Source organism: Conger conger, chromosome 6 (assembly GCF_963514075.1).
Source record: "Conger conger chromosome 6, fConCon1.1, whole genome shotgun sequence".
Lineage (NCBI taxonomy): Eukaryota > Metazoa > Chordata > Actinopteri > Anguilliformes > Congridae > Conger > Conger conger.
This window is the reverse complement of record NC_083765.1, coordinates 61053949-61078623: the sequence shown is the minus strand read 5'-3', so window position 1 is coordinate 61078623 and position 24675 is coordinate 61053949. Positions and strand designations below refer to the sequence as shown.

The window sequence follows — 24675 nt, the reverse complement described above, 5'->3', positions numbered from 1 at the left end:
TAGTTGGCTAGTTCTAAACGACAGCTAGCGCTCATTGCTAGCTATCGTCTTGATTTCTACTTAGCTCGCTAAAGCGTCTTCGGCTAACTGGGTAGGTAGCTAGCTAATTTTGTTAACGTCAGTTTAAAGCATATCTAGCAAGAACACCGCTATTGACAAACTTCAGACTGTAACCATCATTGCTAGCGTCGGCTAGATATAATTTAGATAATGTGTTCTTACCAAATGGAGTTCTTTATTTTGTGCTGCAACGCACTGGCCTCGCCTCCGTGCAGTCCAGGGACAAGGGACGGTAAAGACCCTATTCCCGAGTTAGGCTTCGGGTGCTGACCGGGTTGCTGTTGATCCTCAGCCATCACGATAAGATTCAGGAGGGTAGGATGAGGGGGATTTAACTAGTAGGCCTCAACCTGGACCTCGAGTGAGCGGTTCTTCCCCGATTGTGGTACATCACGGACCCACCCGTTTGATGAGAGTTCAAATTAGCCTCACTGAAACCAGCTGAAACGATGGTAGACCATGGCCACAAGATGACAATTGGACGATTTACGCGTATAAAAACAAAACAAATAGAAGGGTAGGAAAAACACGCTTCGCTCAGAATTCCGCCGCAGCCCGGAGAGCGACTAGCACGCCTTCGACTAATGTTGGTGCTGCTGCTGCCAGCAGTGGTGGCGCATGCTCATTGCAAGGATAAAAACAGCAACAAGGAGAAATGGGAGTGGGCAGTGTGTGGAGTGGTGACAGAATATCAGATAGCGATACGATACATCTTCAGTTTGATTTTCTCCGCAAACTGCAGTCTGTGTTTTTTTTTTTTTTTTTCTGGTCTCTGGTTCTTCTTTTGCTGTATTATACTGTATTCATATTTTTTATTTAATAAATCGTTGAATAAAAAGAACGTGGACATGAATAAGGAAATGAAATGAATGAAATGAAATGAATTTTTTTCATAATAGGAAACACATATTTAAAATAAAATTGTGCTAAAAAAATAATGTACAATTAGATTTCAAATGTGTATTCGATTCAAGAAATTCAAGAAAATGATATTATAGATTATTCAATATAAATGCACAGTTGACCAAATATGGTTTTATATTGATAATGTTACAGAGGAGATTAAACGAAACACTAGTTTGGTTTATTGTAGGAAGTTATAGGTCCCAATAATCTGTTATGAAGCTATTCATGTCTAATTGAGTTTCAGATAAGGAGATTATATACAGTTTTGCATTATTTAATTATGTATATTCTTATTTGACGACACTTTATTTCAATGATAATTAAATAGTAAATACAGAAGTGGCTAAATCAGAATTCGGTTCTAAGTCATGCTCTAAACTTAGACATTAGATTTTTAAATAAATCAATATTGTTTCAGTTCACCATTGTACAGATCATTTAATAATGCCAAGTGTTTCATAAGATTAAATATGTTGTGCATGGATACTGATATCACGGTCCTCGGGGGACAAGAACTGCTAGTCTTCCACCCTCCCTTTACCTAGGAGTCAGGCGTGAAGACAGTCTGCGCATTGCCTTCGATAAACAATCACCAGTGTTTCTGAATGTGCCAATAATTCAGGCTGAAAATAACAGTGTCTTTCCTTCTGTCTTTCTTGAACAGGGTGTATCTGTACAGGAGCTTGCTGTGTCGCGAGAAGAGAAAACACGAAACTGAAGACTGGATGCAGAACAACTGTTGCATAGCAACAGTGACGCTCCGCATGAAACTCTATCGGGGCTTTGCTACACCGCAGTTGAAAAATGGCTGAGGCAAAAAGACTTTCCTCGTTGGAAGAGGTGAACCTGCAAAATCAATAGTTAATTGAAAAGTGCTAGTGGTTCCTCGAGAGATGTATTTTATTTTATGCAGTGCATCTAGCTAGCTAGGCTAGATACTGGAGCTAGCTAACTAACATCGTTGCTAATTATTAGTTAGCTAGGCTAGCTAACGTAAATTAGCTAAGGTATATTTTGTTTGGATACATGTAAGTTAACGTTACAGTCCGTAAAAACGTTGTGTTTTAATGAAAGTTAGATGGCTAGTTTACCTAGAAATGTGGCAGATTATTCTTCAGTCTCCAATGTTTACGTTCGGCTCTTTCCTATTTGTAGTTAACCCTGGTGGGAAATCCAGCTATGACCAGCTTCGAAGACCAGCTACCAGCTGTTTAAAAACCTAGCTTGAGCCGTTTTTTTCAGCAGGGAACGTTATTGACTCAGCACCACAGAACTGTTCTGTTCAGGGCTACAATAACAGAAGACCAATAATAACATTTTGTAAAAATTAATACATAATGAAGTCACTGAATGAATGTGTGTGCATGAGTTTGCATTTGTGTGTGTGTGTTTGAGAGAGAGAGAGAGAGAGAGAGAGAGAGAGAGAGAACTGTAAGGCACAATACATGTCGCTAATATTGTGCAGTTCCAGTAATCCAATAATAATCATAAGTTGTTGGTCTCTCCAGCAGAGGAAACCACAGTCATCAAAGTCAGAGAGGCCTCACAGACTCGTGAATCAGCCTTCCTCTGTTTCTCGAAAGACCTCCCTTCCAATGGATCTTCTTGCCAAAGAGGAAGAATACAAGTAGGATTGCTCGGCTGGCCTTTTCAAATGTGTGAATTAGCATTTTACTGTATGGAAAGGAAAGGAAAGGAAAATGTGTTCAGTCAAATGAGCACAGAGAGTTTTTTTCCCCCAGTGAAAAAAGCCATACTCTAGAAGTCTAGAATGGTGGAAATCTAGGTTGAGAGATGCTTTGATACAAATTAATTGGGTATAATCAGTGTAGCTCAAGCTATAGGATATAACTCAAAAACAGGTTTTCACCTGAATTGCTAGTCGGTGTTTCACCAACTTTTCACTGCAAAAATGTTCACACGGTTATTTTGTTAGACAATAACAATCAACTGCAACAATAAACCCAATCACAGTTTTGCAGTTGCTCAAATCGGAATAACCATGTTCTCTTTCTAGACGTATGAATGCAAAGCTGGAAGCAAAAACTGCTGAACTTGTCAGACAAGCTGAAGAGGTTATGGTAAGAGAGCTTGACCACACTGTGTCTTTTTTGACATGAGTACTATAGTACTATATGACCAAGTTTCAAAATTAGAAAAAATTTGCTCCAAATCATAGACAAATGTTTTTGAAAATGTTAGAATATGCAAACTGTTGTTTTTCTTCCCTCAGAGAGAACAAAATGAAGTGTTATCAAGACCAATCGCTACCCATATAAGTCTTGGCATCGAGGATGAAAATGAAGAATTAATGTAATGAGCATTATATTATGTTTTTACATATTATGGATAAAAGTACTATATATAAATACACAAATTAATTGTTGAGTTTCAAATGAATGTCTTCACAGAAATAAATCTAATGGCTCAGTGCAACAGGGCAAATATAATAACATCTGTCACTGGACAGTATAACAACGTATACTGCATCATCATTTCATGTTTCATAGGTGCACACAAAATAAACGTGTAATTTGTTTTTTGTTGAGAGAATTGCAACTTTTTGCTACATTTTCTCCTTATGTTAAGGAACCTGGACTCACAAGCACCTGCATTAAAACAGCCCTCAGCAAAGGTACTCTGTATTGACTATACAGTACATTTGGTTGAACGTTTTCATTCATGGAAGGATTTCCTGAAATGGTGATGCTGTTCCAATATTATTGGAGTAGTATGTTGGAACTTTTTTTGTGAAAATGATTTTGAACTGCTGTTCCTTTAGTTGTTAGTTTCCTTGCTCCTTTCATGCCTTGAGAATTCCTGTGAATTTCTTATCAGTGTTTGTATAGCTTTGACCATTTCACTTTTAAATTGGCTGATGTGTTCCATGTCACTGTACAGCAAAAGTAAGAAGATATAGGTTGTTTCGTATGAATAAAATGTCTTGTTGCTTGTCTAACAAAAAGGCGTTGGCAAAGACTTCTCCAAACCCACACAAAACTGGGCTTCCTTCTGGAAACAGAACAAAAAAGGCACCAAAGTAAGTTTATTTAGTTTAGTGTGTTCATGCATGGCGGCACGGATGGTGCAGTGGGTAGCACTGCCGCCTCACAGCAAGGAGGTCCTGGGTTCGAATCCCCGTCGGCCGGGGCCTCTGTGTGGAGTTTGCATGTTCTCCCCGTGTCTGCGTGGGTTTCCTCCGGGTACTCTGGTTTCCTCCCACAGTCCAAAGACATGCACGTTAGGCTGATTGGAGAGTCTAAATTGCCCGTAGGTATGAGTGTATGAGTGTGTGAGTGTGTGAGTGAATGGTGTGTGTGCCCTGAGATAGACTGGCGACCTGTCCAGGGTGTATTCCTGCCTTTCGCCCAATGTATGCTGGGATAGGCTCCAGCCCCCCTGCGACCCTGATCAGGATAAGCGGGTTCAGATAATGGATGGATGGATGGTGTTCATGCATTTGTCACTGTTATTATGACTTGACTACACAGGTAGCCAGTAATATCCAGCTGTATTTGTGGATAGTATGTAAGAAATGAAAAGTCTGGATAAGTCGTGGATAAGTCATGCAGAGTCCATTCAATCAACCTGTGTAATATTTTCACCCTAAAAATGAGATGGGATGATAAAAATAGAGAAACACTGGCGATGTCTCTACTTCAGTTCTGATGGATTGGTGTCACCATTTTAAGATAAGATATAACATAATAAGATAAGGTGTAATACAAAGTAATATATTGTTGGGGCTACTGGGGGCTTGTCCTATTTGCCTGACAGTGCGCTGTTTTAGTATGTGGATGGGCCCAATGATCTGCCATTCCTGTGCTGACTTTGGCTCCAGTGCAGGGGCGGAGGGTTTCAGAGGGCTGGGATGACAGCAGTCATCTCACCTACAGCAGGCTGGGATGACAGCATGCATCTCACACACAAGCAGCACCCTCTGGTTGATCGGACACTAATGTGATGTGAATAGAAGCAGTGGCCGACTTTTGGGGAGTGCACATGCACATCTGTGTTTACCTGAAATAACAACAGAGGTTAGGACGAGTATTGTGGCAGGAGCATGAATGGGAAACCCAACAGGCAAAAAGGATGATATGTATTGTCAAGTTTATTTCTTCATTTATATTACAAATAGTATGTCTATGTGCCTGATTTAAGTTTTGTTTCAGAACCGCCAAAGACTGTCCTGCAAACGATGTTGCGATTCTCGAAGACTTTGTGGACTTTTCTTTGGCTAAGACCATTAGTGCCATTGAGGGGAAAGTGGAAGAAGGAGGAACACTGGAGAATATCAATGATGATGTTATGCCGAGTGTTGGTAATGAAATGGGTTCAGGTGTGTTTTAATTGTGCACTTTATTTGCAGCCTTTTTTTGAGAATTTAAATTGAATTTGAATTTGAATTTGAATTTGAATTTGAATTTAAATTTAAATTTAAATTTAAATTAAATTTAATTTAATTTAATCATTTGGCGTACAAATCATAGGTACATTTTAACATTGAGAGACAGAATATCACAAAATAATCCACAATAACAACATCATATACATTTTATAAATTTATTATTGTATTTTTGCATGAAATAAGTATTTGATCCCCTACCAATCAGCAATAATTCTGGCTCCCACAGACCAGTTAGTTTTCCATTAAGAAGCACTCCTAATCTCAACTCATTACCCAAGACACCTGTGTCAACTCGTTACATTGTTATGTAGCTGTATAAAAGACACCTGTCCACACAATCAATCAGATTCCAACGTTTCCACCATGGCCAAGACAAAGGAGCTGTCTAAGGACATCAGGGACAAAATTGTAGACCTGCACAAGGCTGGGATGGGCTACAAGACAATAAGCAAGCCGCTTGGTGAGAAGTTAACAACTGTTGGAGCAATTATTAGAAAATGGAAGAAACACAAAGTCACCTCCAATCTCCCTCGGTCTGGGGCTCCACGCAAGATCTTGCCTCGTGGGATATCAATGATAATGAGAAAGGTCAGGGATCAGCCCAGTACTACACAGGAGGAGCTTGTTAATGACCTGAAGGCAGTTGGGACCACAGTCACGAAGAGAACCATCAGTAACACACTACACCGTGAAGGATTAAAATCCTGCTGCGCGTGCAAGGTTCCTCTGCTGAAGAAGGCACATGTACAGGCCCGTCTGAAGTTTGCCAAAGAACACCTGCATGATCCAGAGGAGGCTTGGGAGAAGGTGATGTGGTCAGATGAGACCAAAATAGAGCTATTTGGCATCAACTCGACTCGCCTCGACTTGTTTGGAGGAAGAGAAATGCTGAGTACAACCGCAAGAACACCATCCCCACTGTGAAGCATGGAGGTGGAAACCTTATGCTTTGGGGGTGTTTCTCAGCTAAAGGGACAGGACGACTTCACCGTATCGAGGGGAGGATGAATGGGGCCATCTACCAGGAAAGTTTGGGCGACAACCTCCTTCCCTCAGTGAGAGCACTGAAAATGGGTCGTGGATGGGTCTTCCAACATGACAATGACCCAAAACATACGGCCAAGACAACAAAGGAGTGGCTCAAAAAGAAGCATATTAAGGTCCTGGAGTGGCCTAGCCAGTCTCCAGACCTAAATCCCATCGACAATCTGTGGAGGGAGCTGAAGCTTCGAGTTGCCAAGTGACAGCCTCGGAACCTTAAGGATTTGGAGAGGATCTGCAAAGAGGAGTGGACCAAAATCCCTCCCAAGATCTGTGCAAACCTGGTGAAAAACTACAACAAACGTCTGACATCTGTGCTTGCCAACAAAAGTTTCTCCACCAAGTATTAAGTCCTATTGTTCTATGGATCAAATACTTATTTCATGTGATGTTATATGATGTTGTTATTGTGGATTATTTTATGATATTCTGTCTCTCAATGTTAAAATGTACCTATGATTAGAATTCTACACAGTTCCATTCTTTGTAAGTGGGCAAACCTACAAAATCAGCAAGGGATCAAATAATTATTGCTCCCACTGTATATTTATTTATTTTTGATATTTTTATTGTACTGTACTTTTCTCCAGTTTGCAAGAAGATAATACACATGTCTATGTCAATGTATTTGCAGAGGCTCAGATTCGTTTTCTTAAGGCAAAACTTCGAGTGTTGCAAGAAGAAGTGAACAGGCTCTCTCAGGAATATAACAAGAAGGTAAAGGAGACCAGTCTTTGAAATCAAGGTGGTTAAACATAGAATAGACTTTTTACTTTGATATATTTTATTTATTTAGAATTTACTCAAAAGAAGGTTAAAAGGCTTTAAATATCCATGAAACATTTAAAGAATATGAATGGGTCCTCCCTGTTCTAAACAGATTTGCAGCATTAGATAATGAAATTAGCTTGAAAATGTGCTCTCAAGCTGATCAATAAAACATCCTACTCAGATATGTTTTGTTTGATTCAGGATGATGAAAACGCCAGTTTGATCAACAAGTTGAAGGATGTGGAGGATGACCGTGCCAGATTGCAGCGGATAACCAACCTTCAGCGAAGCCAGCTAGAGAAGCACAAAGTCCTCGCCGAAGACTCCAACAGGAAATGTGAGGGCCTGCAACATGAGGTCATTGCTTTACAAAAGGTAGGCTCGAAGAGAGGCGTCAGCAGCAAACACATCACCTCCGGCAAAGAACGCAGGGCAACGTTTACTGGGTAAATACCAGGTACTTAGGTAACTATTTACATAGTACATGGTATTTACTGATTTCATTGTACTTACCACTGAAATGAAAGTACTGTAGTTAGCTAATAATTACACAAGTGGTTGTGGAAGTAGGTAATTAACAGGCTGTAAAATAAAGCATTGCCGAATGCGGCTACTGGCATGCACTCATCCCACATCTGAGTGTGCCCGGCCAGGCTGGGTCAGCCAGCTTAGCCATCCTCACTGAATGCTTGCCATCATCAGCATCATCATCATCATCATCATTACATCATCTGCAGCAATGTCAGTCCCAACCTGCTGACTGACACAATCTAAGGGTGGATTTATATGTTATTGTGAGCGCATGCAATTTCAAATAGTTAATGTGTGACATTTGTGTGCAGAAACCCATTAACTAAATGCAGTGCATGGGTTATTTCTCTGGTAAGGTAGATATTATATGTACTGCCACACTTGAGATTGAAGCGGATGTTGTGTTGGCCTGAATCCACACACGTCTGCACACAGCACTCCCCCCCCCCCCCCCCCCCCCCCCCCGCCCCCCCCGCCCCGCATGATTGTGATTTTTGAAAAATTGGATAAGCAGAGTAAATGTATTGCTGCTTGCTTGTTTCGTACAGGAAATAGAGGGCTTGAAGAGAACCCAGAAACAGGCAACAACCAACCACAGTGCTACTGAGCTCAGGCTCAACCGAGCTCTGGAGGAGGCAGAGAAATTCAAGATGGAACTCAACAAGATAAAGCAGAGTAGTAAGGTACAGAAAACAAGATAGCCTTCTGTATATCGTGCAGTGGTCAGGGATCTGACCACAACTATGATCGGTGAAGGATCGAATCGTCCCAAAAGTGCTCACTTTGACAAACTGCATGTCTGTCATTAACCGAGAACAGTACTATACCTTTAAACCTGGGCATTTAAAATGCAGCTCTGGTGTCATTGTAGCAGCCATGTAACTGTACACTGTAGCTGCAGTATGTATATGGTCTTCACAGTATATAGAGTATCTCCACCATGTCCACTGCATTTTGCTTCAGGTTTAAAACTAGTTACTAATTATTTGCTTTCAATATTTAGTCATATTGTCATAATGCATTACTAGTTCCTGCACCAATAGTTTGGATACAATATGTGAATACACTCATGCTGTTGATGTGGTTAAAAATGTTCCATGCTTGACTTAATTATTTTAAAACTAACATGTTTTCTCCTTAAAGGACGCAGCCAGTCAGGATCACCTGAAGATGGAGTCTTTGCAGGCAGAAAACAAGAAGCTAGAGAGACAGAAAGCAGAACTCATATCAGGATTTAAGAAACAACTCAAACTTATTGACGTATTAAAAAGACAAAAGGTAAGATACCAATTGAATTTGTTGTGTAAAATACTAGGAACTTTGTAGGATGTAAAAATGAAATCACATTGATGTCACAATGTGCAATGTTTTTGTTTGGACAGATGCACTTTGAAGCTGCAAAAATGCTGTCTTTTACTGAAGAGGAATTTATGAAGGCTCTTGACTGGGGAAAATCATAGAAGACGACATGCAGTACAATCAAGATCTCAATCAAGAGGGAAATATTCGTATTTTTCATGGACGAGCACATAAAAAGCGCTAGTTCTAATTGATACTGTCAAGGGACTTATATTTTTGATTCTAGATATGTTTCGGGGGGAAATGGATTTCAGTACTTTGTACACTTTTTTTTCTTCAACTGTTCATTCAAATAAATACGATCCCACACATTTTCGTATTTAAAAAGATTTTATTCTTTCTATTATCTTTATTCTCAGTTTGAGACTGCAACTAAAACATGGCTTTAAAAGCGGGCACTTTCAGAATGATGTCACCAGCAGACTCAGAAATTTGCACCATACTAAAGAAGAATGTAGTAATGAGATTAATTCATACCACTGTATACATTTCAATGTGAATATTGTACATTTGACTTGATTTCACGGTCAGTTCTACTATATTCTCACAAAGCAAACAGCAGCAAACATACTATGGATAATAACAATGTTTGGACTTGGACAAGACTGCCATCTAGTGGTAAAACAAAAACAAACAAGTCTTCACACAGATCCCCAGTCATCTTCAGGAAATTCATCTTGTTCCTCTCTCTGGAAATGTCTTTTAAAATCCTCATCAAAGTGGTCCAGGTCTCCTTCTCTGAAGATACCCTATGAAATAAACAATTAATCAATAACTTTGCTGATGATACCTTGTGAAATAAACAATAACTTTGTTCCACTCTACCGGAATGTGTAAGAAAATGCAATCAAAATGGAAAATGTAACATTGGCACAACACTGAAACTTTCAAACTGGCTTCCCTTGAATAAAACAGTTCTACAACAGGGCCTTATCTCCTTACCTTTGGAAGGTAACCAAGCAGTTTCTTGGCATGGTGTTTGAGAAGCTTCTGTCTCTCCTCCTCAATGATCTGCCGGTTAACAGCCTCCCTGCGCTGCTCCAGGGCCTTCTCCTCTGCCTCACGCTCCTGCAACCAAACATCTAAATCTCACATCCACCAACTTCTCTACATCGTCTCCTGCTGTCAAACTTTGCATATCTCAAAAATATGTAAATAAATTAGTATAAAATACATTTAAAATCATTTTTAGATGTCATCTAGCATTGTCTTACACCCTGCTTTCCCAAACATATCTTCTTTGCTGATAAAGCAACCTTTGATGCTTGAAGTACCCATTTTCAGTGACTTCTGTGGACATTTCTCATGAAGCAGGCCATTTAGACTGCTTAAACCCATGAGAGTCTTGCTTTGTTGTAGTAATGATCACAAACAGAGTTCCTCAAAGATGCACACTACAGCATTAACACCATGCCAGGCACGCCAAAGTGCTGCTCCTACAGTGCTGTAGGACTGACAAAGTGTTCTTTGTCTTGATTCCATAGGGGAACACTTTTTAGTTCTTTATGGAACCCTCTGTCATGGGTCTGAAGAGTGAAAACTCCCAGACAACTAGACAGGGTAAATTTTTTTGTGTACCACGGTGCACTGGTCCCTGTGTGATGACTAGTGTAGAAGGAACCTGTTGAAAGGCATGCTGGGATGGCGGGAGGGAGTGATGCCTTAGTTGGGAGGGTTTGATGTCATAGGAGGGAGGGAGGGCATGAGTGATGTCATAGAAAGGAGGGAGGGAGGGAGTGATCTCGTAGGAGAGAGGGAGGGCGGGAGTGATGTCATAGCAGGGAAGGAGGGAGGAAGGGAGTGATATCATAGGAGGGAGGGAGGAAGGGAGTGATGTCATAGGAGGGAGGGAGGGAGTGATGTCATAGCAGGGAAGGAGGGAGTGATGTCATAGAAGGGAGAGAGGGAGTGATGTCAAAGGAGGGAGAGGGAGGGAGTGATGTCCCAGGAGGGAGAGGGAGGGAGTGATGTCGCAGGAGGGAGAGAGAGGGAGTGATGTCGCAGGAGGGAGAGAGAGGGAGTGATGTCCCAGGAGGGAGAGGGAGGGAGTAATGTCCCAGGAGGGAGAGGGAGGGAGTGATGTCATAGAAGGGAGAGAGGGAGTGATGTCAACGGAGGGAGGGAGGGAGGGAGGGAGGAAGGGAGTGATGTCAAAGGAGGGAGGGAGGGAGTGATGTCCCAGGAGGGAGAGAGAGGGAGTGATGTCCCGGGAGGGAGAGGGAGGGAGTGATGTCCCAGGAGGGAGAGAGAGGGAGTGATGTCCCAGGAGGGAGAGAGAGGGAGTAATGTCCCAGGAGGGAGAGGGAGGGAGTGATGTCCCAGGAGGGAGAGAGAGGGAGTGATGTCCCAGGAGGGAGAGAGAGGGAGTGATGTCCCAGGAGGGAGAGAGAGGGAGTGATGTCGCAGGAGGGAGAGAGAGGGAGTGATGTCCCAGGAGGGAGAGGGAGGGAGTAATGTCCCAGGAGGGAGAGGGAGGGAGTGATGTCCCAGGAGGGAGAGGGAGGGAGTGATGTCGCAGGAGGGAGAGAGAGGGAGTGATGTCCCAGGAGGGAGAGGGAGGGAGTAATGTCCCAGGAGGGAGAGGGAGGGAGTGATGTCATAGAAGGGAGAGAGGGAGTGATGTCAACGGAGGGAGGGAGGGAGGGAGGGAGGAAGGGAGTGATGTCAAAGGAGGGAGGGAGGGAGTGATGTCCCAGGAGGGAGAGAGAGGGAGTGATGTCCCAGGAGGGAGAGGGAGGGAGTGATGTCCCAGGAGGGAGAGAGAGGGAGTGATGTCCCAGGAGGGAGAGAGAGGGAGTAATGTCCCAGGAGGGAGAGGGAGGGAGTGATGTCCCAGGAGGGAGAGAGAGGGAGTGATGTCCCAGGAGGGAGAGAGAGGGAGTGATGTCCCAGGAGGGAGAGAGAGGGAGTGATGTCGCAGGAGGGAGAGAGAGGGAGTGATGTCCCAGGAGGGAGAGGGAGGGAGTAATGTCCCAGGAGGGAGAGGGAGGGAGTGATGTCCCAGGAGGGAGAGGGAGGGAGTGATGTCGCAGGAGGGAGAGGGAGGGAGTGATGTCGCAGGAGGGAGAGAGAGGGAGTAATGTCCCAGGAGGGAGAGAGAGGGAGTGATGTCCCAGGAGGGAGAGAGAGGGAGTGATGTCCCAGGAGGGAGAGAGAGGGAGTGATGTCGCAGGAGGGAGAGAGAGGGAGTGATGTCCCAGGAGGGAGAGGGAGGGAGTAATGTCCCAGGAGGGAGAGGGAGGGAGTGATGTCCCAGGAGGGAGAGGGAGGGAGTGATGTCGCAGGAGGGAGAGGGAGGGAGTGATGTCGCAGGAGGGAGAGAGAGGGAGTAATGTCCCAGGAGGGAGAGGGAGGGAGTGATGTCCCAGGAGGGAGAGGGAGGGAGTGATGTCGCAGGAGGGAGAGAGAGGGAGTGATGTCGCAGGAGGGAGAGAGAGGGAGTGATGTCCCAGGAGGGAGAGGGAGGGAGTGATGTCATACCTTGTCAGCCAGGCTCTGCTGCCGCCGGTCTTCCAGCAGCTTCTCCACCTCGCGCCGGTGCTCCTGCTGCTTCATGCGCCGTCGCTGGGCGTTCATCTGCTCGATGCGGTCGTCCTCCGCAAACTTGTCCATCATCATCCTCCTGAAGGCCTCCTCCTCGTCCTTCTCCGCCTGCCTGCGCATCTCCTTGAAGGCCATCTGCTCCTGGTGGGTCTGCTGCATCTCCATCCGCTGCCTGATCCTCTTCTCCATCTCCGCCTGTTTAAGGTAGTCCAGTTAGGCTCTGCGCTGCCCAAAATGTTATGTTTAATTTGTCCCGCTACAATTTCAGAATGAAGCCTTTTGAAGGTTTTTTTATGCTCTAGTGTAGGCTCAAGCAACTTACAAACTTCATGGGGATTGGATTGCTTTCAAAAGCACAGAATTCTGAACAGATCTAGACTGAAATTGCACTAGATTGATGTATTTAACTGTTAAAATCTTCAAAATCTTTCTGGAGGGAGGCATGCCACTACAGGGCGTCCAGTCTCACCTGAAGTTCTGTGATCATTAGAACCTCCTGCTTAGAGCCTATCAGGAGTAAGCTACTACTCACCCGTGTGTGGCAACAAAATGGTTTTCTTCAGGGCTTTAATAATTAAAGACCGTTTAATAAAGAGCATTTAAAATGCTTAGTTCCTCTAAGAGTCCCTTGGAACTACTCTCTCCTGTGCATTACTCCTCCCAAGAGCACCTAATTGAATGCTATAGCCTTCTGAACACTCCTCTTATCTGCTTGTATCCGCAGTTGTAGTATAATTGGATTTTTAAGAAGAACAAAACATTCAAAACAAGTTGAAGTAAGGTGGGAAGTGTGCACTGACGACTTGTTTCTGCCGGATGGCCTCCGCCTGCTCCTCCAGAGACAGCTCTTCCCGCACGCGGGCCTGCTCCTCACGCATCTGCCTCTCGGCGTCCATCTTCTCACTGAGCTGTAGACACAAGGTTTACACAGGGCTGAAGGAAACGGTATCGATTCTTTCAGGATAATCAGCTCCCACTTAATCGAACACAACAAGCAGCACCTTCAGACTGATGCATTTATTACTGCAGCTGTGGAACATGTCCTAAAGTTATCCAACACTTCTTATGGTTATCCAAAAACCCGTGTTTTTTTCCCCCTATATTCCCAATTTGCAATTTCCAATCACACTCCAGTCACTGTAAAATCCCCTGTTAACAGGATTTGCAGAGGATTTTACCCTTCGGTCCACCAGTTTCGACTCTTCGGTTGGATCAACCAGAGGGGTCTCTACTGCACGATGAGGTAGAGCAGAGATACCAAATGTATTCCGGTCTCACCTTCAGCAAAAACCCAACTATGAGCTGCTCCATGGCACGGTCAGGATTCCTGACCCAAAAGCTGGATAAACCCAGAGAAGGACACAGAGATATTTCCTCACCATCTTGTACATGATCTCCTTGTCCTCCTCCCGCTCTCGCACTTTGGCCATCTTGTCCTCTTCCCTCTGCTGCTGGCAGGTGGCGAACTCCATGATGCGGCGGTTCTCCTCCTCCATCCTCTCCCTCTCCATGCGCCTCCACTCTGCCTGCTGCCTCTGGAACTCCTGGATGTACCGCTGGGTGGCCGTCACCTTCTCCAGCCGCAGCTGCCTCTCGCTGAGGAGAGGGCCCATCAGGGAGGTAAAGGAGAGAGGATGGAACTCAGCGCACTGCAAAACGTTACGTCTTAACCCTTCCAGTCCCAAGCCAAACAAGGGCTTTTGACTTTGGTTGAGAAAATTGAGAAAGTTTAGAAGGGTTTTACTGGGGGCTCAAAACAATCGTATAGCAGTCATTTTGATTGGATGAAAAGGTAGGTGGAGAGTGCCATATGGTTTTAATCTTGTCAGAAAATCTTTTTTCTATGAGTTTTCTTTAACCCTCCTATTATGTTTGGGGTCAATTTTACCCCATTTACTGTTTAACATCTCTTAAAAATCTGTTAACATTGTTTCATATTGATACTGTATGATTGATCTAATTTTCTATTTTGGTGGGATTAAATAGTAAACATGCAATAAATATAATGCTATGTGTTCAGAAGTCCTGTACAAACATGTTATTTTAACCCTCTGTAAACCCATTTTTATCTCAGATTTCTTTGTGGATGATTCTGGTGGCACTTTCCCATACAGATGCAAAACTTTCATTCCTGTACCGCAGGCTCTAAAATGAGATGTTTCTCACAGTGTAAAAATGTTTATTTTGCAATTTGACCCCAAACATAAACATAATCGGAGGGTTAAGTTAATGTTTGCTTGACAAATTAAATTGTCTTATTTAGCAAAAAAGTATAAGAAATCAGATCTGAAGTCTCAATATAAGACTAAAATACACAGAAGCTTCCCAAGAGTGCACACTTACGTCTGGTCTTCCTCGTAAATCTTTCGAACGATCTCGTCGACCATGAGCTTCTCTTTGAGGAACTCCTTGTAGGCCTCCATTCTCTTCCTCTCCTTCTCCTCCAGCTGCTGGTTGAGCTCCCAGTTGTAGCGCACCATCTCCTCGTAGCGCTTCTGATCCAGCGTCTCCTGCTCCACCAGGGCTCGCTCCCGGTCTTTCTCCTGCTCTCTCAGCAAATCCGCCTCCACTTTCTGACATGACACACACACAGGCTCTGTGAGACGTTACAGCCCTTTCATAAATGCATTATCCTCCCGTCAGCCTCTCTTTATTCTCTATGATCTGCTGTACTTATTGCACTGGAGGACTGTGTGAGTATTGCAACTGCTGCATTTTGTTAACCTATCCTGCTGCAAACCATTAGGTAACACTTCATTTTACAACTGGTTAATTACCAAGTATTTACTGGATAAATACCTAATAATGAAACTAGTAGCTGTGTAACTACTTTGTGGTAAGTACTATGAAACAAAGTCAGTACCATATGTAAATGCATCTGACTGCCTGTTTCACAGGACTTATCTCTGAGATCAAAATAGGTACCGAATAGGTACCTGTTACTTACCCAGAAAATACTAGGTAATTAACAGGCGGTAAAATAAAGCGTTCCCAATCATTATCATGACAAGCTTTCTATCAAGCTGCTGTGCATGTCCTATGACTGCTCTTCTGTGTGTGTAGGTAAAAGAGATGTGTTTTATTAAAACTAAAAAGTGTGCTAGTGCCACATTTCAGGGATCGTAATAGCTACACTGAATACAGAACCAGACAGTGTGGAATTAATGGTGTCAATCATCCTTAAACAGCAAGTATAAAGGTGGGGAGGGAGGTATAAAGTGATCCGTGTCCAACATTGCTATCACACACTTGTTTATGATGAAATTCAGGTGAGAAAATGCTTTGACCTTAGTCACAGTTCACGTACAATGCATCTGAATGGGCCCTCCCAGTGAGCAGACATTGTTCAGTGATTCAACAGTTTGAATGGCGTCCCGCACTGGCGGCGATTGGCCTGGTGACTGGGTTGCTGGCTCCTCTGGCCTGCTTCGGTGGAGGTCTGCTGGCTGATTTGCAGTCTCTTCCGGTATGCTGCGGCGGGGCTGTTGAGGTGATCGCCCGACTGTCGGCCCATTCTGGCGTTGGTTCATCCCGGGAGGGTTTCGCTCCTGCTGCGGTGGCGGCTCGTCTTCAGCCCGGATCCGTAGCAGGGCGGCCTGCGCTTCCCTACGGCCCAGTTGGGCTTCGGAGCGGCAGCGGACTTTTGTCAACAACGTTTGCCTCGAGTCCAGCAACTGAGTTGCGGAGCATCAGCTGGCTTCCTGAATAAGGATACCGCGGCTTTGTGTGTCATCCCCGCTATCAGCCCCCTCCCAGTTCGTCTTCCTCGTCGTGCTTCCAGGCCAAGCAGAGCTGTGCAGGGAAACCTGGTGGTTGTTTCTGCTGGTTTTGCGTCGCCCGGCTCTGCTCCTTCTGCTACTTTGGGATCTAATGATTTGGGGTCACTGCAGGATCTGCGGGCCATAAATGGTTTGAAGCTTCTGCACCTAAATTCGAGGAGTTTGCTGCCCAAGTTGGATTTCATTAACTGTATGATTGTCGATGCCGCCCCCGACATACTTGTTATTACCGAGTCTTGGTTGTCTGGGAAAATTTCCAACTCGGATGTTTCTATTGCCGGTTTTAATTTGTTTCGATCTGATAGGAGAGCTAAAGGAGGCGGAGTGGCTATATTTGTCAGGGAACACCTAGCCGTACGGGTCCTTGTGTCCTCCACCGTCCCGAAATGTTTTGAGTGTTTAGTTTTAGATGTTTTTTTGGGTGGTGACGTCCATATTGTGGTTGCTGGTGTTTATCGCCCACCCTCTGCGCCAACATCAGCATTAGATGAGTTGGGGAAGGTGTTATCTATGTATGCCTCTTCCGAATTGGTGGTGCTGGGCGATTTAAACATGGACTGGCTCTCTGATAGCTCTACTAGTCTTAAACAGCTCTGCTTAGATTTAGATCTATCTCAACTTATTTTACACCCCACAAGACCAAATAGTGACTATGAAGTCTTCATGGCACTCTCCCATCTGAATATTAAAAAGTCTAAGGGTGAGGATGACATAGCCCCATATCTTTTGCGTCTCAGTGCTCACCTGGTCGCCTCCCCGCTTGCTCACATTTTTAACCTAACTTTTATCGCTGGTGAAATCCCAATGGTCTGGAAGTCCGCACAGGTCGTGCCCCTGTTCAAAGGGGGTGACACCAGTGACCTAAACAATTATCGTCCCATCTCTAGACTGTGCTGCCTAGCTAAGGTTTTAGAAACCCTGGCAATTGAACAGCTGCGGGCTTTTTTAGACGCATACAATATCCTACACTCACACCAATCAGGATTCAGACCCGGTCATAGCACTGTTACTGCCACTTCCCTCGTCATTAATGATATTGTGAATGGTCTTGATAATCGCCAACATTGTGCTGCCCTCTTTGTCGACCTCTCTAAGGCCTTCGACACTGTTGATCATGGTATTTTGTTAAGTATGTTAGCTTCCATTGGCCTGGATGACCTTTCTTAGTTGGTTCTCTAACTACTTGTCTGGGAGAAAGCAGTCAGTTGTTGCTGGCAATCTTAGATCCAGCTCTTTATCTGTTGTTAAGGGTGTCCCACAAGGGTCCATTACTGGTCCAATTTTATTCACTCTTTATATAAATAATATTCTTTTCCCTTCTGTACACACTAATGTTCATTATTATGCGGACGATACAATAATTTACTGCTTTGGTCCCACCCCAGCTCAGGCAGCTGCAAGCCTGCAGTCAGCCTTCGACACATTCCAACGATCTCTGCTTGATCTCAAATTAGTCTTAAACTCAAACAAAACTAAATGGATGTTTTTCTCTCGATCGTCAATCGTTAACAATAGCCTTTCTCTTCAGTCTCTGCAGGGAGAACTAATTGATTGTGTCGACTCATTTAAATATCTGGGTATTTGGCTGGATACCAAGCTCTCTTTTCGCACACATATTGAACATCTCATAAAGAAGCTGAGGGTTAAAATTGGCTTTCTTTACAGGAATAAATCCTGTTTTTCTCTTCAAACCAGGAAATCCATTGTTCAGTCCCAAATTATGTCTGTTTTTGATTATGGTGATATTGTGTATATGCATGCTTCTCCTGCCATTTTGAAGCTGCTTGATGCTGTGTATCATAGTGCCCTGCGCTTTGTAACGGGTGATGGTTTTCTTACTCACCGATGTGTACGAAAAATTGGGTTGGTCGTCCCTAACTGCACGAAGAGAGCTACATTCGCTTCTATTCATCTATAAAGCTCTAATGGGTAAACTTCCATCGTATTTATCCTCGCTCCTCATTCACAACTCTGTGAGTTGCCGAACACGCTCGCAGTCACACATCAGATTGCTCATTCCGCGCGTGAGGACGGAATATGGAAAGACTGCTTTTTCTCACTATGCTCCGGACAAGTGGAATAGGCTCCATTTTTACACTCTAAAATTGGATCAATTTGTTTCTCTAGACTCTTTTAGAGTGCTCCTCGTGGGTACCATGACTGAGAACTGCTCGTGTTTTACCTGATTTTTAGTGTCTTATCACTTATCTGTTTTTTATAACTTGTTTTTTGTCTGCTCTTATCTTGTCTGTTGCAACCTCTATCTTTTATATATGTTTTTTGTAAACAGGGCACCCTTGAAAATGAGAGCTTGCTCTCAAGGGACTTCCCTGTATAAATAAAGGTAAAATAAAAAATAAATAAAATAAAAAATGAATTATTCTATGCTTAGAAATAATCACCAGTGCATTTTATGGACTTTGGTTGTTAGCAAATGTAACCTCATATTCTTCCTCCAAGCTCCAAAGAGATGAGCACCATTTTGAATTTCAGAGCAATGAAAGGACTCACCATTGACTCATATTTTAAGGCCTCCTTTTCGGCAACCTGAGCCGCCCTGGCCCTGTTCAGGTACGCTGCCTTCAGCTTCTCCTCCAGCTCACGCAGCTCTAGGCTAACCCAGCAAAGCAAAGAAACAACAATTACCATGCCACCTCACCACTGCACAGAGGGCAGCAGTAACTATGGAACATACATGAGGTAGGGAGCTCTAGGCTAACCAAACAAAGCAAAGAAACAACAATTACCATGCCCACTCACCACTGCACAGAGGGCATCAGTAACTATGGAATACACATAAGGTAGTAGGAAATGGTTAATTTCTCAAAAACCAAGACAAAGTCATATTGACATGCTCATATAACTCTTGCTTTGTCAAGGCCACACCCTCAGAAATAAAGGTATGAAAATTCCTAAAAAGGTACAAATGCTTGTCGCTGGGGTGGTACCCTATAGGTACAGAAAATTGCACTCCTCACCCGCAAAATATTTGATCCTTGAAGAATACAAATGTAGCTCCAGTGTCACTTTATTTCTGAGAGTGCAGTCACTTCACTAATGTGTGTTAATTACCTGTTCTCTTTGATTTGTTGTCTCAGTTTTTCATCCTTAGTCTTCTCGTAATTGATGCGAGCCAGTTCTTCTGCCATTCTCTCCTCTTGCTCGAGCTCCTTCTTCCTCATCATTTTCTCCCGTTCTGCCTGCATGAAGAGAGCACAGCATCTTCACACTGTTATTTTTAATCCAATCATGCCAAATCATAACCTACCGTATTAGGAGCCAGTTTCATAGACAGAGGTTAGGCCTAGTCCTAGACCAGGGATCATGAAATCATGGTCCTCGAGGTCTTAGAACTGCTGGCTTTCCACACTCCCATTACCTGGGAATCAGGTGTAAAGATAGTCTAGCCAATCAGTAGCACTAATTGTTCAGCTAATTACCTGGGAGAAAACCAGGTCTGGATTTGGTTCGATGTCCAGGTTTGATGATTGCTGTCCTAGACTAAATTCCGTTTTGTCCAGGACTAAGCTTAATCTGTCTGTGAAACACAGCCCAAGCTGTTTTATTAATTCAGCAGATTTAATTCGTGAATTGAGTGAACGCACCTTAATCAGAGAATCCTCGATTTGTTTCTCGTTCTGTTCCTCTTGCACCTTTCGCAGATATCTCTTTTTTTCCAGCCGCTCCTCGCCCTGGACGTGCGCTCGGACATGCCTCTCTTGGTTGACGTGTTTCACCCGATCCTCATAGTTGAGCTCCTGCCGCCGATTCTCCAGGATCATCCGTTGCTGTCGACTCTGCGTCATGTTACGCCGCTGACTCATCGAAGTCTGAGTAAAATATGACATTGGCCAACGAAAGTTAGTGCGTTAGATTCTAAAAGTTACAAATAAGTCCAAATAACTTACAAACTTGAAACTGAAGTGGCTGTATTCTCCAATTCAACTAAGTCAGGAACACATGTACATGTAGCGGTTAGCTAACGTTAAGCAAATGTTAACGTTAAAGTTAACGTTAAACGACGTCTAGCTATCAGAACATCAAGCCACATTGAAGAAGCCAACTGCTACTTAGCTAGCTAGCCAAGTAGCTAAAACTATTGTGTCCGCACGAGTGTCACCACTGAAGAGTTACCGTTTCGGTTACTGATACATTTTTTATTGTACATTTAATTTTTACCTACTTAGTTAACCTAACTGACGGTAACTGTAGATTGACGTTTATATGAAGCTGTAACGTTAAAAAGCTAAACTGATGTGAAATACTAAGGTAGAGCTACCTAACAGGCTAACCTAACTTTACATATCTCGCAAACACATCACGAGTGTTGTTAATTTACCATAACTGCAGTAAAAGTCACGACAATGTTAGAGTCAAGACAGTTATATTTCGTATAAATCAAGTAAAATCTTGCTTTGTTCCGCGCTGTTACATCCTATGTAGTTTAGTTTGCTGTTGTCCTGGTAACGGACGTTTCACGGTTCCTATAATGTCGACTGTGATTGGCTGTCGTAAACTATAATCCCCTCCCATTGCCACTGTAAATCTCAAGTGGCGCTAAATGCTAATAATAATAATAGACCGTTGCTGTGTTGGCAGTGTGTTTTGGGTCATTTTCTTGTTGCATGATGAAGTTCCTCCCAATTAGTTTAGACACATTTCTCTGCATTGGCAGACAGAATGTTTTTGTAGACTTCTGAATCCATCCTGCAGCAACCATCATGAGCAGATCCCTTCTTTCTCCACACTTTGGCCTTTCTGCTTTGGTTGGGGTTCATCTTGGTTTCATCAGTCCATAAAACTTTGTTTCAGAACCTTTGTGGCTTATCTCTGTACTTCTTTGCAAATTGTAATCTTGCCCTGTGGAGATTGTTTGTGATGTCACTGACTGATGTTTTGGGGTTTTTCTTCACAGCTCTCACAATGTTTCTGTCATCAACTGCTGTTGTTTTCCTTGGTCGACTTGTTCGATATCTGTTGCTCAATACACCAGCGGTTTCTTTCTTTTTCGTGACATTCCAAGTTGTTGTTCAAGCGATCCACAATGCGTGAGCAATGGTCCTGATCTTTTCTAAGCTTCAAAATGGCTTGCTTTTCTCCCAAAGACAGCTCTCTTGTCTTCATGTCTCTTGTCACACCTGTTAGTCAATTGTTCCAATACTTTTGCTCACCTAAAAATTGGGTGATCTGATACAAAAGGTGATATGTTCGAAGTTGTTTAACAAGTCTAGATAAAAAATACCAGGAAATAAAAGCTGCAATTCGGATCGGTCTTCACTTCCTGACAGGTGACATGTCAGCCTTTAATCCAACTCAACAAAATTACAGATCTTGAGATATCACAAAGAAACATGAACCCTTTGTTTATTCTCCATTTTCTTTTCAGCAGATGTTAACCATAAGCATAACAAACGGAGGCTGCATTTAATTTAAAAAACGGAAGGCCACTCACAATTTCATAGCCTGTCAGCACTCAAAGAGTCTCACACTCCTCCCGTGTCGCCACATTCAGGCATCGATGATGATCGCTGCTGGAAGTGTGCTCCCACTGTGCATCATTAGCGGGAACTTGGATTGTCTCCATACACATACAAAATGGAAAACAAGTCGCAATATTTGGGCTCAAAGCAAGAAAAGGTCGCTCCCCTGCTGTGCCCATCACCACTTCTCAGCTGTGGCTGAGACTTTCCTGGCAGGAGCATGCTTCCTACTGAGACCTCATCCACGAGTATGCGCTGTGCAAGGACCGTGGCGCTTCAAACAAGTTCGGCATAGCCTGGGCCGACACAAGCGTATATTTATACCAAGCATGTGCGCAGGAGATAAAAAAAACTTTGAAGCGTGAATGATTTTGACAAAATCAAAGAAGTCTGGATGATTCTTCTTTGTTCTGTTAATCCTTTGATGCACAAGCTATGCAAGAATTCAGTTTAGTTTAGTTTATTTGACACTTTTTAAGTAGTACACGATACATAATGTATCTTAAAAATATGAAGGATGGCACAAAATTCACAGACTTATTTCCATTGTGGTCCTTGAACTCCAACAGACATGAGACATACTACAGCACATATATTATACAATTACATTAACAACAATAAAAACTTCTGTTATTCAAAAGAATCAGTAGAATTTTTATTTAATATTAAAAAGAAACTTCCCCTAGTCCTATAATCTGGTTGTTACAATTAGAATTTAAACAAGCCCACCCTCAGTAAACTAATCTATAACATTTTAATTAAATGTAAAAGAGCCCTCCCATAATCAGCTGGCTGTTACACTGTACACTAATCAAGCAGCCATTTCTTGACCTTCCCATTAAATGTGATCTGATTTGGTGTTAATCTAATGTCGACTGGTAGCTTGTTCCAATCACGTTCTACACCTTATGGGGAGCAAATTGCCCAAGCTTGCTCTGGTTCTGTGGTTATGGTTTTCTTGTATTCTAGGGAAGTAATTGGTGAGGTATGAGGGGGCCCTATTATAAACAATTTTGTGCACCATATTTAGCCTCTACTGGTAGCCAGTTAAGCTCCTGTAGTTCCCTCCTTCCTATGTGATCACAGGGACCATGCCCCATCACCACCCTTACTAGCTTGTTTTGCGTAACCTGAGGCTTCTTTTTATGGCTGCCGAAAGCCCCTCAAACCAGACTATACTGGCATAATCGAATAGTGACCGAATAAGACTGTTTGCTATTACTTTATGACATTCCCTGTCTAGCAGTGTAGATGTTCTTGCCAGAAACTTAATTCTGGCATTGACTTTTCCAGTTGGGTCACTTTTTACCCATTTTTTCACATCAAATGGTTAATGTTATTTTATCCTGTTATTCTCTTTTCCTGTTTGTTTGATCAAGGAAGTTTAGGCATATCTGTAAAGTCTTGAAATACAGCATGCATGAATTACAACCTAGAAACCAAGACACTGCTCAAAACATTGGATCCAAGCAGAGATCTGAGCATACATCTTTATACCCGATTCAAATAAATCTTGTTGTTACAAAACAAGCTCTCAAACAACTTTCATTTTCAGTACAAACAAGTGGCAAGTATGCCAGGTTTTAGAAATACTGGCACACTAGCGATTAGCACATTTTTAAAAATTATTTTAAATCAATTACTAACAGCACCTAAGATATCAATGACCACACTATTCAAATGCATAGAAAAGTATTATATGATTAATGTACCATGAGAAAAACAATATTTTTTGCCTTTTGGTTCCCTATTTCACACCCCCCCCATACAGACTTCATAATATGAATTGTAAACTTCACCTCTCTGAATGCTCATAATCTACTGGAGTCCACGTCATTTCATAAGGCCAGCACTCTACTACCACACATCAAAGGCTGTCCTGGGAATGACAAAGACAGCTCTATCCAGAGCTGAAGAGCTTTCATCTAATTAACGTCCTTCACAGGGAAATGTATTTATTATTCTCTCTCAACAATCTATAGCGGGCTACAGGATTTCACAATGTCATCCTTGAGATGTGGATGGCAGGTACCCACCCCTATATCTTTTTCAGATCAGATTTTTCAAAATAACTCTCTAGCAGTACATTTAATTACTAGAATTCTATTACAATTTTATTAGCAGAATATGCAGCAGATTCAGTATATTACTATTAATGGAAGAGGCACTGGCAGCCAGTACACGGAGATACTGATGCAAATGTGTGATATCCAGAACATAAATCAATGCTATTTTAACTCTCACAGTCTTGTCATATTTGTCCACAGGTTTTCATATTATCACAGTATAAATTAGACTGAAGGATTCTCAGATTTGAGGGACAAGCTACTCGCTTATTCAAATCTTTCATGTGTTTGAATGTGAAGTTCAGTAATTCAGAGATCTTCCATGTTGGCCCCAGGGATCTATTACTGTCATATTATAAAGTCATTATTTCATAAATAATTATTTAAATTAGTGGTAGTTTTAGATACCTTCCTGTATTATCTTTGAAAATGTAATTGTATGAAAAACAATCACTGTGAAAATGCCTTTTCATGGCTTGCCGAACAGAATCAAAATCAACACATTCCTTAGCATTAGTAGCTGAAACTAACACTAAGGAACATCAGTTTCACACTCAAGCTTTGCTGCCCTATCCTAAGATTTCAGGGAAGCCATTGTCATTTTGCAGTCGTCAGGGACCAAATTAAAAGCTCATTCCTTGACTTCTAAATTCGATCAAGATTGGCTAAATTGAAAAGCAAATTTGTGATTACTATTAAGATTTCTTACAGAGGCTAATAAACCCTGGCAA

General features: G+C 42.7%; 3 protein-coding genes across 7 annotated transcripts in view; 1 reads left to right on the top strand and 2 right to left on the bottom strand.

Annotated features, from left to right (window-relative positions):
- Positions 1-652, bottom strand: part of LOC133130247 (DNA-binding protein RFX7-like) — a 46133-nt gene extending 45481 nt beyond the window's left edge. Inside the window, exon 1 of the mRNA XM_061244666.1 lies at positions 223-652. Within this exon, the coding sequence (XP_061100650.1) occupies positions 223-356 (134 nt within the window). The 5' untranslated portion in view covers positions 357-652. The remainder of the gene's footprint in view (positions 1-222) is intronic.
- Positions 653-1630: 978 nt separating this feature from the next.
- tex9 (testis expressed 9) lies at positions 1631-9387 on the top strand. 4 transcript variants are annotated; one of them, XM_061244668.1, is made up of 12 exons: positions 1631-1806; positions 2478-2593; positions 2984-3047; positions 3200-3279; positions 3556-3601; positions 3933-4006; positions 5139-5305; positions 7050-7132; positions 7388-7561; positions 8266-8400; positions 8861-8995; positions 9100-9387. In XM_061244668.1, the coding sequence occupies exons 1-12, from the start codon at positions 1771-1773 to the stop codon at positions 9175-9177; spliced, it is 1188 nt and encodes a 395-aa protein (XP_061100652.1). In that variant the 5' UTR covers positions 1631-1770; the 3' UTR covers positions 9178-9387. The 4 variants fall into 4 exon arrangements, with proteins under 4 accessions (XP_061100652.1, XP_061100651.1, XP_061100653.1 ...); XM_061244667.1 differs by having other exon boundaries at positions 2475-2593; XM_061244669.1 differs by lacking the exon at positions 1631-1806 and adding an exon at positions 1885-1994 and having other exon boundaries at positions 2475-2593.
- Positions 9388-20876, bottom strand: mns1 (meiosis-specific nuclear structural 1). 2 transcript variants are annotated; one of them, XM_061244664.1, is made up of 10 exons: positions 20738-20876; positions 20004-20228; positions 19471-19598; positions 18910-19012; positions 14963-15192; positions 13999-14215; positions 13420-13527; positions 12557-12814; positions 10019-10144; positions 9388-9825 (listed from the first exon to the last, which is right to left on the bottom strand). In XM_061244664.1, the coding sequence occupies exons 1-10, from the start codon at positions 20738-20740 to the stop codon at positions 9718-9720; spliced, it is 1506 nt and encodes a 501-aa protein (XP_061100648.1). In that variant the 5' UTR covers positions 20741-20876; the 3' UTR covers positions 9388-9717. The 2 variants fall into 2 exon arrangements, with proteins under 2 accessions (XP_061100648.1, XP_061100649.1); XM_061244665.1 differs by lacking the exon at positions 20738-20876 and adding an exon at positions 20307-20437.
- Between the last annotated feature and the right edge of the window lie 3799 nt (positions 20877-24675).

Bases quoted from the DNA above. Each gene is read 5' to 3' on its own strand.
- tex9 (XM_061244667.1), top strand. From the start codon at position 1,771: ATGGCTGAGGCAAAAAGACTTTCCTCGTTGGAAGAG. The intron at 2,594-2,983 runs GTAGGATTGCTC...TTCTCTTTCTAG, and splicing joins GCCAAAGAGGAAGAATACAA to ACGTATGAATGCAAAGCTGG. The intron at 8,401-8,860 runs GTACAGAAAACA...TTCTCCTTAAAG, and splicing joins AGATAAAGCAGAGTAGTAAG to GACGCAGCCAGTCAGGATCA.
- mns1 (XM_061244664.1), bottom strand. The intron at 19,013-19,470 runs GTAATTAACACA...TTGCTGGGTTAG, and splicing joins CAACAAATCAAAGAGAACAG to CCTAGAGCTGCGTGAGCTGG. The intron at 13,528-13,998 runs GTGAGGAAATAT...TTGTGTCTACAG, and splicing joins AGGAGATCATGTACAAGATG to CTCAGTGAGAAGATGGACGC.